A 14,224-nucleotide genomic window follows, 5' to 3' on the forward strand; every position below is an offset into this window, starting at 1 on the left:
TTCAATGTCTAACGCTACAGGAAGACAGTTTTTTTTAGGAAATTCGAGCGTTTGTGGGGGGAATGACCCGTTGGCAATTTGAACTGACCGTTAATCAAAAGCTTGCATAAACTCTGTTTGCAGGATTAGCAAAATGTGACAAAAGGTTGAGGTCAGTTTGTGTAATTAATGTTATAGAAATCAAACATCATACTGGCCATGTGTTTGAATGGGAGGAGAACTCCACTAATGCGAGAACCTGGGATTGAAAAGTGCTGTATACCTTTAAGTGTCTTCCTTTATCAGTGCGCCTCCTCGTATCACTCGTCATGTGGCTTTTGTCTACAGCAATAGCAGAGAGCAGCATCAAGAAAATACAGAGACCTATTTTGAGCAATTATTCACTCTTTTGGAAATTCAAAAACAGCTTTGCAAATTGATCAGTCAATGTGTCAACGATGGGGTATTTCACAGTGACAAAATTTGCAATTATTTCGGTTCAGTGGATCTTTAATTTCCAGCAAGTTATGAAAACATATCATTCCTACCTGTAGGTCAGAAATGAATGCCTGTTTCTCTCAAATCAAATGCATTTGCAAACATCAATTTAAGACCACGAGTTGCTACTCTAGAATTTGGTAATTGGAGCAATTAATATAACTTTTGCCCATATATATTGCTGGCTCTTGAAAGCTTCCGAACCCAGTTCGGCACTTCAGTGCTGCACGATGACCTTTTGAGTTGACCCCGATATAGTAATATGCTGACATAATGCACCTATCAATGTTTTCCACCAGGGGTGGGGGTGGGGGTGCAGGACTTACAGGGGATTTCGGCATTCTCTTCTAGCCATGTCGAATTCCCCACTCTTGGGCAATGAAATGATGTCAAATACCAAGGGGTGATGGAATGCACTGGATGCATGAGGATGATGAAAGCAAGAATTTTTTTTCTCAACTCAAATTTAAACCGTGACTTTCTATGGAGGATGGTGTTCTCTACATGGCTGTGTACAATCGAACACATACACCAGAGCATGTAAGTTGAAAATGACTGGCAAGTTTAAAATCGCTCCCTTGAAATTAGCCGTGTGAGTGGTACCCTGAAAAGAGTTAGGGGAGTGTATGAAGCGACCTAGCGGCCGATATAGCTCTGCTGTGTTTATGTAGAGAATAACTATTTTTGACACATGTTGATGAAGAAGGTGGAAATCTTTGATAGCTCAATGCAGTGGCCAGAAAAAAGTGGCTAAAATACGCTGCAAAAACACACAATTGTAGATTTCATCATACTTTGAATATATCACATCGGATCATCCCTAAGAACATGTCAACCAAAGCTATCTGATGAGAACTTTTTTGAGAATAAATTTTCTGACAAAAATGGCAAAAATTGCCCTCCTAAATAAAAAAATTGCAGATTTCATCATCATTTCAATATATCAGATCTAGAAACCTGTATACCAAATTTCAAAGCTATCAGATGAGTAGTTTTGGAAATACACATTTTTTGACCAAAATGGCAAAATTGCCCCAAAATTACAAAATTGCAGATTTCATCATAATTTCAATAAATATCATTAAAGTGATCTGTAGGAACTTGTATACCAAATTTCAAAGCTATCGAATGAGTAGTTTTGGAATACACATTTTTTAACTAAAAATGGCAAAATTGCCCCAAAAATACAATATTACAGATTTCACCATAATTTCAATACATATTACTTAGCTCATCTGTAGAAACCTGTATACCAAATTTCAAAACTATCAGACCAGCACCTTTTGAGAAATACATTTTTTGACCAAAAATGGCAAAAATTGCCTTAAAAATGCAAATTTGCATATTTCTGCACAATTTGAACAAATCTGAAATAGATCATCCCTAAGGACATATGTACCAAATATCAAAGCTATCTGACTGGTAATTTTGAAGATTTTTAAAGATTTTTTTACCAAAAATGACAAAAATTGCCTTAAAAATACAAATATGCAAATTTCACCAAGATTTGAACAAATCTAAATGAGGTCACCCTAAGTAAACTGCATATCAAATTTCAAAGAAATCGGACAAGCGGTTTCAGAGAAGAAGATTTTTTACCAAAAACAGCAAAAAATGCCCCAAAAATACAAATATGCAAATTTCACCACGATTTGAACAAACTTAAGTGAGTCACCCCAAGTGAACTGCATATAAATTTCAAAGCAATTGGACTTGTGGTTTCAGAGGAGAAGGCAATTGTTGACGGACGACGACGGACGACGACAGACAACGACAGAAAATCAACCTATTTGATAAGCTCCGCGTCGCTGACAGCAGAGCTAAAAAGGAGAAAATACCTGCTATGTATTTTGACATGATGAGTGGATTACTTGAAATATTTTCTAAGCAAGAAATTTGCTTCAATGAGGCCTCTGTTGCATTCATGAAGAAAAAAATGAAGTTATACTTAATGCAACTGGTATAAATTTGGGATAATTGGATCTTCATATTTTTCACATTTCGCAAAAGTGTTAGGTGCCTTATAGCTGAATGTTGCAATATTACAAATTACTCATAAAAACATGGGTGTAACTCAAAAAGAAAAGCAGATGAGATTACATTTGCAGATTAAATCGACATTACTTCACTATCCAATTATCCCAAGTTAGTTCCAATCGTTTTCAAAGGACTGGGACTCTTGAAAACTCTGTCCAATTTGCAATGACTTTCCAGAACTATGGACCCAGTGTAACAGACACTCATACAATTTCAAATTAAACAGTAGAAAGTGTAGTCACTCTACAATGTGTATTGAACTACTGTTAATAACTGGTGGCATTTCATTTGCAAGTTGAAACAGGATAAATAATATGTGAAGATCCCAATATAATATGGACTCCTTCTTAAACAGGAAATTCCCCTATAAAAGCCGGATTATTGTAAAGCTAATTCAAATGTAAAAGCAACACTGCTGATTGGACGTGCCATGTTTGGTACAAGAATCCCATAATTTGGCCATGTTGCAGGTGTTCATAGTCATTGAATCTTGCATATGTCTGTGAATATATAGCGACTAAACTTGAGTCGAAAATAAACTGACAAAATGTCTCGTTTTTGTCAAAGAACGCATATGTTTCAAAATGTGTTCCCTGTACAACCATTTGACCACTCTTTGCATATGTCACCAAAGTACCCATCATGATTATTCAAGTTTCTCATAGGGTGAAAGTGATGCTATGAGAATTCAAAAAATCCCACCCAGTGTATGCAAATGACTGCATCATCAGTAATCCCCCTATTGTGCACCCACAGTCCAGTGACTTCCCCTTTAAATGGCCAGTAATGCAAACTTTTGATGATTTAGTCACTATTTTTGTTTTTAATATCAACCATAATTTCTCGTTCTACACCCAACTGCATGTTAATATATCAGCATTCAGCTTGTCAACACGGCCTGTACATGTATAAACAATGCACTTTTATTGTTTGCATTTGAATTTTGCATCCAGACTAGAATTCAAACGTAAACAATAAAAGTACGTTTTACATACATATAGGTTATGTTGACCAGCTAAATAATAGTTGTTGGACATTCTTAGGAGTACAGTAGGAACTTGCAATTGATATATAGAAAAGAAAATAACAAAAGCAATCATCAAACATTAGCATTACTGGCCCTTTCAAGTGTATCTATGTACTAGAAAACCACACATTCGTACACAATGCTTGAATCTTTCCACTTTGATGGCACATTCTAGTATTTTCTTTGTAAAAAAGGACAAGTTTACAAAAGACGCCGGAAATTTAAATAATGTGAAAACTTTACAAGGAGATACACCTCATAGGTGCTAGGCATTTAATAAACTTGTGTATGTTGGAGCAACATACAAGAACACGAAAAGCCAAACAAAGAATCTGTTTTCAAATGACAAAGATTTACAGCGCTTGTCATTTGAATTTAGAGTTTAAGTTTTTGGCACGCACAGATTTCTTGACCGTGAAGTACAAGTTGTTTTACTCTAAAAAACGCATCAAAGGGTGTGTCGATTGCTGCACGTTCTCTTATCATACAGAATGTTAAAAAATAAATACACTGAAGCATGAACTTTCAACCCCCAAAAAGTGATTTTTTTTCTGGTTCACGCGTATGATTGGCTCAAAACTTCGCAGTCTCGAGCAAGCATGAATATGTTCCTACGTTTCTTTGAGTAGGTCTCAGACAAAAATGAAAACATGTCCGTGTGACTTTGGAAAAATTGTTGCATTTCCGTCGAGAGATTCTTTGTGTTGAACCGAAAACTTTAGGGTTTACTGAACAAGAAATCTTGTGCCTGACAAACAATGAAATGCCAAAGTCAAATGACAAGTGCTGTATTTGAAAAGAAAAACAATAAAAGTATACCACATAACAAAACCTGCTATGATACTTTGTGTGGCAAGTCACACAGTATGGTTGAAATTTTAACCAATGTAATTTAATGTCATTTCAACACCAAAGTGCTGCATTCAACATGAATATTTAGAACAGAATATACTAAATTTACAGTTTAACAATGATAAGGAAAAGCTCGCAATGGCAAGCATTTGGCTTCTGTTTAGTTTAAAACACTTGTATAATTGTCAATAACAATTTCAGTGACCATTACGGGCCACAGTCAGTGTGCACACCATGTCATTTGAACCATCTAATGACTTGTAAATAGAGTTGTCCGATATTTAGAGCTGTTTTTTCTGGTTTCAGCAAGAGATGATCCATGACAGTCTGTCATCATTCAGACATACATTGTGTGCAGATATCCATGGTGAACAGAATTACACCATATCAACCGAAACCGCTTTTTGATCGCAAGACTTTCATTATCTGGTCTGCTGTTTGAATGGGACAAACAAATTTCCTTCCCTGTATGACGGATTTCACCACAGCATGCAATTTCAAATGCATTTTCAAGTTCAGTTGAAACTGCCTTAATCATTACTTTAAGCCAGTTGGTAGACAACCAGCAGCCTGCTGTGAAACAACACCCCTCTACAGCAGGGATCAAATCTATTACATAGTCTCAAAATGGGTGCACTATGCACTTGATCCAGAGCCGTGAATCCGGTGTGAATGTTTGAGCCTTGCCCAGAAGAAGTGTTTTTTTATGGCTGGCTACGTGTTTCATGAAAATTTCAACTGTTACCCCCTCCACCCCCACCCTCACTTCTTTAAACAGGCCCACAGTCACAATTGATACCAATGGGATGGGGCTAAGCTACAGTGATAACTGTGGCAGTTTCACGTACACATACAAATGCCAAACCTGTCTACATGCCAAACTGTGGTCATTTCTGTTGACCATTTTTACATTTCCAAAAATTGTATTGAGTGAGATGGCCTGACCTTTTCCACCTGTTCTGAGTGTGTTACCAGGGGATTTATTGCCAGCTAAAGGGATCAGATCAATGCTAACTTTTGATGATTTTGTCATTATTTTCATTTTATATGTCACCTGCAACTTCTTATTCCACTTCCAAAAGAATGCTGAAACACCCACTATTTAGCTTGTCAACTTAGTGTCTCGGTATATATGTAAAATGCACTGTTGTTGTTTACATTTGAATTCTAGTCAAGAAGTCACTTGTAAACAATAACAATGCAGTTTACATATGCACAGGCTGAGTTGACAAGCTGAATGCTTGTACATCAACATGCATTGGGGAGTAGAACAAGGAATTATGGTTGACATTGAAAACAAAAGTCATGAAAAGTTAGCATTACTTGCCCTTTCAAGTTCTTACCCCAGGTGTAAGAGTGGTCTTATGCAGTAAATCACACCCAGTGACAGAATACCATTAGTTTTGACCAGTTCAAGACATTTGCGCATATGCATGATTGATAGCAAGTGCATATATGAAGTGAACTGGTCAAAAACAAGTGGTATCATAACGTTGCTGGGTGTGATTTATTGCTATTATATCTAACAGTATATTGAAATTCTAGGGTGGAACGACAGAAGAGGCTGAAAGCTTCCGCGTGTGCAAGCCGTGGTATATCGCAAATATACCACAGCTCTTTCCACATCACGATCAATCAGATCGCTGCATTTGTGCCCTCAATATGCTGGTATGATATAATATTTGATAACACATTGCCTGTGTTCTTTGTTGTGGTTGGATACGTATTGTATATATAGGTAACGCTTTTGGAAGTAAGCTTGATACAATCTCTACTGTCCCCTCATACGATTTCATTGATACACTAATAACATGACTGGCAAACCGTGGTAAAATTTACCACAGCACTACCATTGACATGGAAAGAGATTGGCAAGTCTAAGAGATAATTGCCAAGTTTTTGTAGTCGATTTGTTTTGAAGTAGGTATGTACTGCCAGTTATCTTAAGCATGGTAGAAATGCATGCGCTCTCTTTTCTGTATTCTTTGGCAATGTCTTGTAAGTCCTGCAGTAAGACTTTCCTGGGTATTGACTACTTTCTCATTTAAAGTTCAAATTCAATATCAGAAAGTGGGTTGTCCTTTTGATGCTTACGATACAAATGTAACACAGTCACACATTTTCTGCAGCATTCCTGATGGTAGGCTGAAGTCTGATAGGGAACGGCTGTAATGAGGATGATGATGTTGTCCCTGGCAACACACAGGAAGTTGATGTCGTCCCTGGCGACACACAGGGAGTTGATGGCATCCCCGGCAACACACAGGAAGTTGGCAGAGTCCCTGGCAACATCAAGAAAGTAACTGTGTGGTGGTTCATAGGAACACCCATTGTGTCTTTACTTCTTTCATGTGACTTTTGAGTCTGTGAAGCAAAACTGCTATTGATGTCATCACTTCCTGGGCACATACTTTGGTAGGGCAGAGGAAAACTGCAGTTGGCATCATCGATTTCTGTGCTCACACTTTGATTTGTCATACGTTTCTTGGAAACACTTGAATGCACAGTCATGTCCATGGAAGGCTCCACAGTTCTTTTCTTTGCTTTGTTCACACTGTCGGCCGTGCCGATTATAGGAGTGACATCACATGTTTGCTGGTTTGTCACATGGTCCCCGTCGCTATCTCTTCCCGTCACATCAATGTGACCCAGCTGCCAGAGATGGTTGATGATAATGGATACATCTGTGAAGAAAGAACAAAACAAAATTCACCACTGATAGAAATGTAATTCTCAGCATTACCTAAGCCAATACTACATGCCATGTATCATGGGGACATGACAATGTACGCTGATTTACATCTATATTGATTCTAACAATGGAAAACAATGGACTGTGATGTAGAAAGTGCATAAAAATTGAAACACTTGAACTTTTGCTCAAACTTTCTTCAAGTGAGGAAAACTTTAATTATTCTCTTACAAAATCAAGAAAATAATTAGGGGGTCACTCCACAGATTTTTGTACTGGAGGAAAAGACAACCTGAAAATGACTGACATTTGAAGTTTAAATGTATGCCATCCCTGTGTTACCTCAATGTAGAACATTTTAATTTCTAATTTAAGAAAATTATACAGTAAAACCTGTATTTACTCCATGAGCTCCGTTCAAACTGAGCCCACTCGAGTAGTAGACAAAAAAATTGCAAATCTATGAGTGTCCGAGCATCTGTCTCTTATTTGCATTCTTCCATAAGCCTATTGAACTTGAACGCTTATATCAGTGTTATGTCCACAGTGAACCCACTGAGATCGTTGGTACATGACACGTTCATAGTCTACCTGTGCCGCCCTCATAAATTCACTCATTTTTTACATCAAATCTTCCTCAGGACTTTCAATCCCCTATAGGATAATTGTAGCAGTGTTTTCTCTGCATGCTCACTGAAGGGGGCAATTTCTGCCCCATTCATCAAAATTAGGGGGCAGACTTGACATTTTAGGGGGCAGCATTTTTAATGCTTACTAATGATATTAAACAACATATCCTATCAAAACATGAACATACAATGGCACTGTAGTATCCATGGAGACTGAACTACAACTATGTCCTTGGCTGTTCTTTTTCGATGCGTACACTCCACGTTATGCACGTCACCAAAGTTGAGTGACAGGCGATATATTGTCTTTTCCGAGGCAGTATTCTGGCCAAAAATAACAGGAAATTTACAGTTCACTACACTATTATATGCGCTTGGGTCACCATCATATGGGCGTATTTGCTTTCTGTGTTTTGTGCGCGATTTTCGCGCAGTCAGTAACTTTTAAAGGGCAGAAAATGACTCGAAATGCGCAATTTGCGCAATCGCGCAGTCGAGAGAAAACCCTGATTCTCGGTACACCTAAAATATGATTTTGCCATCTCTGTGAGTTGTAAAAGTCTAGGATGGTTGAACATATTTTCAGTATGGCAGATTTCTACAAGTTAAACACATGGGATTAGAGAAAAAAACAAAAAGTTTCAGGTTGTACAGGAACTTAATTCATGAAATGCCTAAAAGATGAACAGATGAATGTATCTAACAAGTTTCATGAACAAACAGATTGTTTTGTCATGACAGGGATTACATGTGTGTTGACTGTTTACCTACAATGCATTTCAATATCATATAGTTTGCCCCTGATGAATATGAATGCTAGAGTGACTGCTATAAACTTTCACACACTAAAATTGATACTATAGTTTCTCTATCAGCTTCTGTGCCAATGTTCCAACAGAAACAGCTTCGGTTTCATCGGCATTTGAAGTATGATTAGACTAAAAGATCCATCAATTGAGGGCGCTCTCTATGCCCCCGCCACCACCACCACCAGCATAGACAGTCAGCGCCCTCAAACCATGGATCTTTCAGTCTTGTATGTGCTGTATACATTGAGTCATCCTCAATTTCATCGCCAGTGGAAGAAACCATTTTCACAGTGACAGTGGGTGGAAGTAGTTGTGTACTGATCAACATCCATTCCTTGAAACGAAAGATGCAATTTGGAAATTTAAAGTTATTTTAAAAAATTAGATATTTAATATTTTCACCAATGATGTATGTTGGAATTTTTCAATTTCAATTTCATGTGTTTGAACGCTTTTTACATATGCCACATCTTACCCAAATTTGAATGGTTTCATCCACTGAGGTATTTCAATGAGAAACTGAACACAGGTAGCATACAGCTGGTGAAATCATAGACTTGAAGTTCATTGTACATGAGTGTTCCTACACATGTACACTGGTTTAATTTCTATGGAAGCAAGAGTTTGAGCACCCCTCTACGATGGACCTTGCACTGTTGTGTACTTTCTACTCGGTACAACAAAGTTCCTCTGAGTTGTTGTGCTGAGGAACTAGCAACATCATAAGCAATTAAGGTAGAATGCGCCTCGGGGACAGATATTCAGACTCTCAAACTTTTACAATTGAACAATTCTTTTTAAATATACCACTTGGGTTCATTTTAAAGGTTTTGGTATAAGAAAACTTTTTACCTGCTTTTTTCTTAAATCCTAACATTTCTATTTCTCTCTATAGAGTTAACACTGGGATGGAGGCCATTTTTAATTTTAAATATTGGTAAATTCTGAGTTATTTGTTTCACTAGTACAATAATTTGCAAATTTGCAAATTTTTATTTTTGATTTTTAAAGAGAATGGTTGAGACATTCCTTAAAAGGAAAGTTTGAGCAAAAGTTTCACTTTTGAGGCCGATACTACCTTAAAGCGCAGTGGTCGTCGCGCTGCGCGTGCGTGATTTTTTTGTTGATAAACATAAATTTTTGTAAACATAAGTCTTCTCAACTTCAATAGGAGTGAGATGGGAGCAGTCCCCCACTTTGTTAAGGCCTTTGTAAGACTCAACATCATGCAATAGTAAAATATTAAGATCGGAAACGAACTTCAGTGGTGTATTTCTATCTATAAACTCGTGTAGAGCTACGAACATTGGGACACTACACTCAGCACATTATGTCGCTGAGTTTACTACACGCAGACACAGTGAACAAAAAGGTTTGATCGCGCGCGATCACGCTGGTTGTACACAATGCTATGTACAGTACAGTGAAATACATAACTAAAATGATCAACAGTGCCTATATATGTAGACCAGCAACAAGCACAATGCCTAACACAAAATTACACTCAAGACCATGATCGGCAAGCCAGAGCAGGACACGGGAGATGTTGTTGGGAGACGGTCACCGCGTTGACGTACACCGATATAGAGAATCCGGTCCCACAACGTACCGGCCCGCGACGACTTGGCCCACAACCAACTGTTGATCACCATGTCTTCTCCTAGTATTACATGGTAAGAAATAGTAAATGATAGGAAAAAATAGACAAAACGAGCGGGTTTCGCGGCATTTGGCAGGAAAATTGCACGGCTACACCGTGCATAGACGTATCGAGAGATCCTGTGCCCCGGTCCTGTGCACGGTCATGGCAGTGATCCAACCGCTGTTGTACCTCCTGATTGCCGGGTAGGTCTGAATCCTCTTTCAAGTGAGATAACCCCCACATAACAGAAGACCTATGAAAGGTCCTTCGCTTGACTTGATACCTGTACTCGAATTCTCGTTTGCACCCCAAACGGGGTAAACTTTGTAGTTGAGTTGGATTCTCCACAGCCGAGTGTAGCGCGCCATATACCCGGTTTGACACGGACGTTCATACAGACCACGGAACGGAACAGATGCAGAGATGCTTCTTGCTGCAGCGGGCATTGCTCTGCGAGCTGTAGATTTCTGTAGTTTGGGTTGTTGTCTTTGTACTCCTGTCGGGCCTCTTGAAATGAAAGCTCTCGTCCTTGCTAGCGATGTCGAAAACCAGAGCCCGGTTGTTGATAGTCTGTTGGCGTATACATGCGTAACATGCGTACGTCTAGCTCTATGGCTCGAGCGATAACAGTAGCCGAGCCCCATTCAACTGATTCAAGAAAACCATGAGCAAATGTGATCTCAATCCAGCGTGCAATTATTGTTCAATATTCAGCAGATGTTTAACTTAGATTAATTGACCTTTTATTGCGTGTTACATTTGGTTAGTTGGTATGCTTGTGACAGATCAGCCGCCATTTTACATGTAACAAGCGGCAATATCGCGCGCAAACATTACAATCAACCCGTTACATGTGCGGCGTTCTTGGATTTGTTTACAACAGAGGGGGACCCCCTCAGGAGGATGCGCAGCGCGACGACCATGCGCTTTAAGATCAGACATCAATTTTTCAATGTGAATCTTCATGTCGGTCATAGTACCCAGAGAGAAGGATGTGATACACAACTTACCAGTTTCTGACAGCATGTGACTGTTGAATTTCTGGATACATCTTTCACGAGTCGTATCCAAACAATGGATATACTGCCTCAATTGTGCCGCTTCTTGTTCAGTATATCCTGCAACATAGTTGGTTTAAATATCATCAAAGCTTTCAAGCAAAGGTATATATATATATATATATATATATATATATATATATATATATATATATATATATATATATATATATATATATATATATATATATATATATATATATATATATATATATATATATATATATATATATATATAAATATAATATATATATATATATACATATATATATATATATATATTATATATATATATATATATATATAATTATATATATATATATATATATATATAAATATATATATATAATATAATATATATATATATATATATATATATATATATATATATATATATATATATATATATATATATATATATATATATAATAAAAGAACATATCATATATATATATATATATATATATATATATATATATATATATATATATATATATATATATATATATATATATGTATGTATAATATTATATATATAATATATATATATTATAATATATAGTGTGTGTGTGTGGGTGTGTGTGTGTGTGTGTGGTGTGTGTGTGTGTGTGAATAATATTATATAAAGAACAGATCCAGTCAAAGCAACTGACCAGGGTCAATGTTCGCAGTTGAATTTGTTTTGCATCTTTATGTGTGGATGTTTTCAGTGTTATTTCGGAAAAAAACAAAATTTTGTTGTAGAATTTCCCATTCGTTATGCAAAGGTCATTTAGAGTCATCCGCTGACCATTACACACAGGTTTTGTTCGAAATTGGAGCAATTACATGTGGCCACAGACCACAAAAAGAGAGATGGCTGTTCTGTAGAGGGACTTGACCATGTAAAATGTTACAGGATTGCCAGTGCGTGACCACTATAAAGAGGTGACCACTTTGTCAGGGTGACAACTATGACAAGTGGCGCAAATGTTTTGTGTTTGTTTTAAGAACCGCAAAGTCGCCCATCTTAGAGTGGATACAAAACAAAGAATTTACTTACTCTTACCATGCTCTTACTCTGACCTTATAAACTATACCAAAGAGGAAAACTTCGAAAATAACGAGCAACGTGAGAGTGTTCCATACCTTCTCTTTGTATTCTACGTGAACCGCAAGTGTCTTGGGGAGTCCTCAACGATTGTTCTCTGGGTGAAACACTGACGGACTTCGGATTTCTCAATCCTCTGTAAATATTTTGCTTCCAAACGAAAAACCTGAACTTCAAATTCTTTTTCTCTCGACTCTTGAGCCACTTCGCGTGAAGGCAGCAATTTGTGTACACAAGTGAACAATTTGCTTCCTTTGAGATTTCTTTCAATTTTTCACCAAGCGTGTTCTTTCCAAGGGGTGAAGTATCGTACCAGATCACATCAACATCATCGCTGATTGTTTTCTTCGGTCGCTGCCAGAAAATATGAGACAGTGGATTGAGCCGTTCTATGTAACGTTCGTATGACTTAACCGGACACAGATAACTGTTCGGGCTTTCGTACATCCGGTCACCGAAACTGTTGTTCCTTCGAAGCGCGACGTAGCGTCGTCCCTTCGAATCGATCCTCAAGTCGAAATCAGACTGTACCATATTTCGGAGATTTTGCCGACCGATGTTTCGGTAGTTCACCAGTACGTCGACGAAAACTTTGTTTTGAAGCCCTCGTGGGGTGCCTTGGTCGGATGCGACGTATTCCATAATTTTTTCCAGATCTGTTTCGGTGACGTATTGCATCTGTTGGGCTCCGCGTCCGTCTGCTCGCAGCTTCGCGAGAATGGCGGAAAATACCTCGTTGGCAGGCTTGAACAATTCATCTCTAATGATATCCACGCCACTGACACTTCGAAAATGGAGCTGGAGGCCATATCGCAGGGCACCCATTGACTTCACCGCATATTCCCTGCCATTACACTGCCGTACACCAGCGTAGAAACAGCTGAGAAAATCACAGAGCTCTACGGGCGACTTCCGCTCGACTTCGGCCAGTGGTGTACCTAGCGCGACGCAATACTGCTTCAATATTTTGAGCGCGCATTTGATACCACTCATAGTCTTCTTAGATGGTCCAATTTCGCCATTTTGCCGAAACTTGCATATTGAAAAAGGTGCATATTGCGACGAATTACAGTTTGGGTTGCTGGCATTCGAACCGAAAGCCGCCATGTTTAACAGTCTGCGCGTGCGTATATTGTTTTTGTGAGGTCACGCCGGAGGTCACTGGGTCAGGTGACTTTATTGTCGGCGTGTGGTTATGTGCAGCGCTGAATAAGATCTGACCCAATTGGGTAGCTGAATCTTACCAATATAATGAAAACAATACAAATAGACTCCCTAAGTGGCTGTGAATAGTGAAAATGGACCAATCAGAGAAAGAGCTTATTCAAGCTGCACATCAGCAGGGTGGTTCATTATTCCACGTATAAGTTCGTAAATAAGGAAGTAGGACGCGAAGCTGGATCCCAGTTCCTTATTCGATCTAACGTGAAGAAGGAAGTAAGGTGTGAAGCTGGTAATTCCCAGTTTCTTATTCGACTGAACGTAAATATTGCTTGCTTGTACATATTATAGAATTTAGGCCTACATCACATCTGTGGCAATAAAAGTGTAATACAAAAATAAGTTCAAACTTTTCTTTACTAATAAAGGTAAAGTAACATAGATACAGTATAATAATATTAGCTAATAATGAATATAACTAGGTATTTCTTTGTTTATATAAAATTAAAAATATAATCTGCAAATTGTTCATTAGAATGTATTTGCATTAGGCCTATGTTGGTTGTTTCGCCTACATTCTTCACACGGACAGCTGGAACAGTGTTATTAATAGGGGACAGACGTTTGGACTCTCAAACTTTTATATTTCTTCTATGATAAACCACACGTGGAGGTTCACTTTGAAGCTCTTGATGTTTGAAAACATTTTACTGTCTTATTTTTTCGAAAATCGAAAATTTTATTTTTCTC

At 37.9% G+C, this 14,224-nt stretch overlaps 1 protein-coding gene across 1 annotated transcript; it reads right to left on the reverse strand.

Annotated features, from left to right (window-relative positions):
* Window positions 1-3,027: 3,027 nt before the first annotated feature.
* LOC139128017 (uncharacterized) lies at window positions 3,028-13,441 on the reverse strand. The gene is made up of 3 exons (XM_070693885.1): window positions 12,352-13,441; window positions 11,176-11,283; window positions 3,028-7,077 (listed from the first exon to the last, which is right to left on the reverse strand). The coding sequence occupies exons 1-3, from the start codon at window positions 13,418-13,420 to the stop codon at window positions 6,506-6,508; spliced, it is 1,749 nt and encodes a 582-aa protein (XP_070549986.1). The 5' UTR covers window positions 13,421-13,441; the 3' UTR covers window positions 3,028-6,505.
* Between the last annotated feature and the right edge of the window lie 783 nt (window positions 13,442-14,224).

This window comes from Ptychodera flava, unplaced genomic scaffold (genome assembly GCF_041260155.1).
Source record: "Ptychodera flava strain L36383 unplaced genomic scaffold, AS_Pfla_20210202 Scaffold_41__1_contigs__length_1339820_pilon, whole genome shotgun sequence".
NCBI classification, from domain to species: domain Eukaryota; kingdom Metazoa; phylum Hemichordata; class Enteropneusta; family Ptychoderidae; genus Ptychodera; species Ptychodera flava.

What these genes read in the sequence shown, in the direction of transcription:
- LOC139128017 (XM_070693885.1), bottom strand. Translation starts at nt 13,420, where the DNA reads ATGGCGGCTTTCGGTTCGAATGCCAGCAACCCAAACTGTAATTCGTCG. An exon ending in ACGTAGAATACAAAGAGAAG is followed by an intron (nt 11,284 to 12,351) that starts GTATGGAACACT and finishes ACTATGTTGCAG; the next exon opens with GATATACTGAACAAGAAGCG. An exon ending in TCACATGCTGTCAGAAACTG is followed by an intron (nt 7,078 to 11,175) that starts GTAAGTTGTGTA and finishes CTTTCTTCACAG; the next exon opens with ATGTATCCATTATCATCAAC.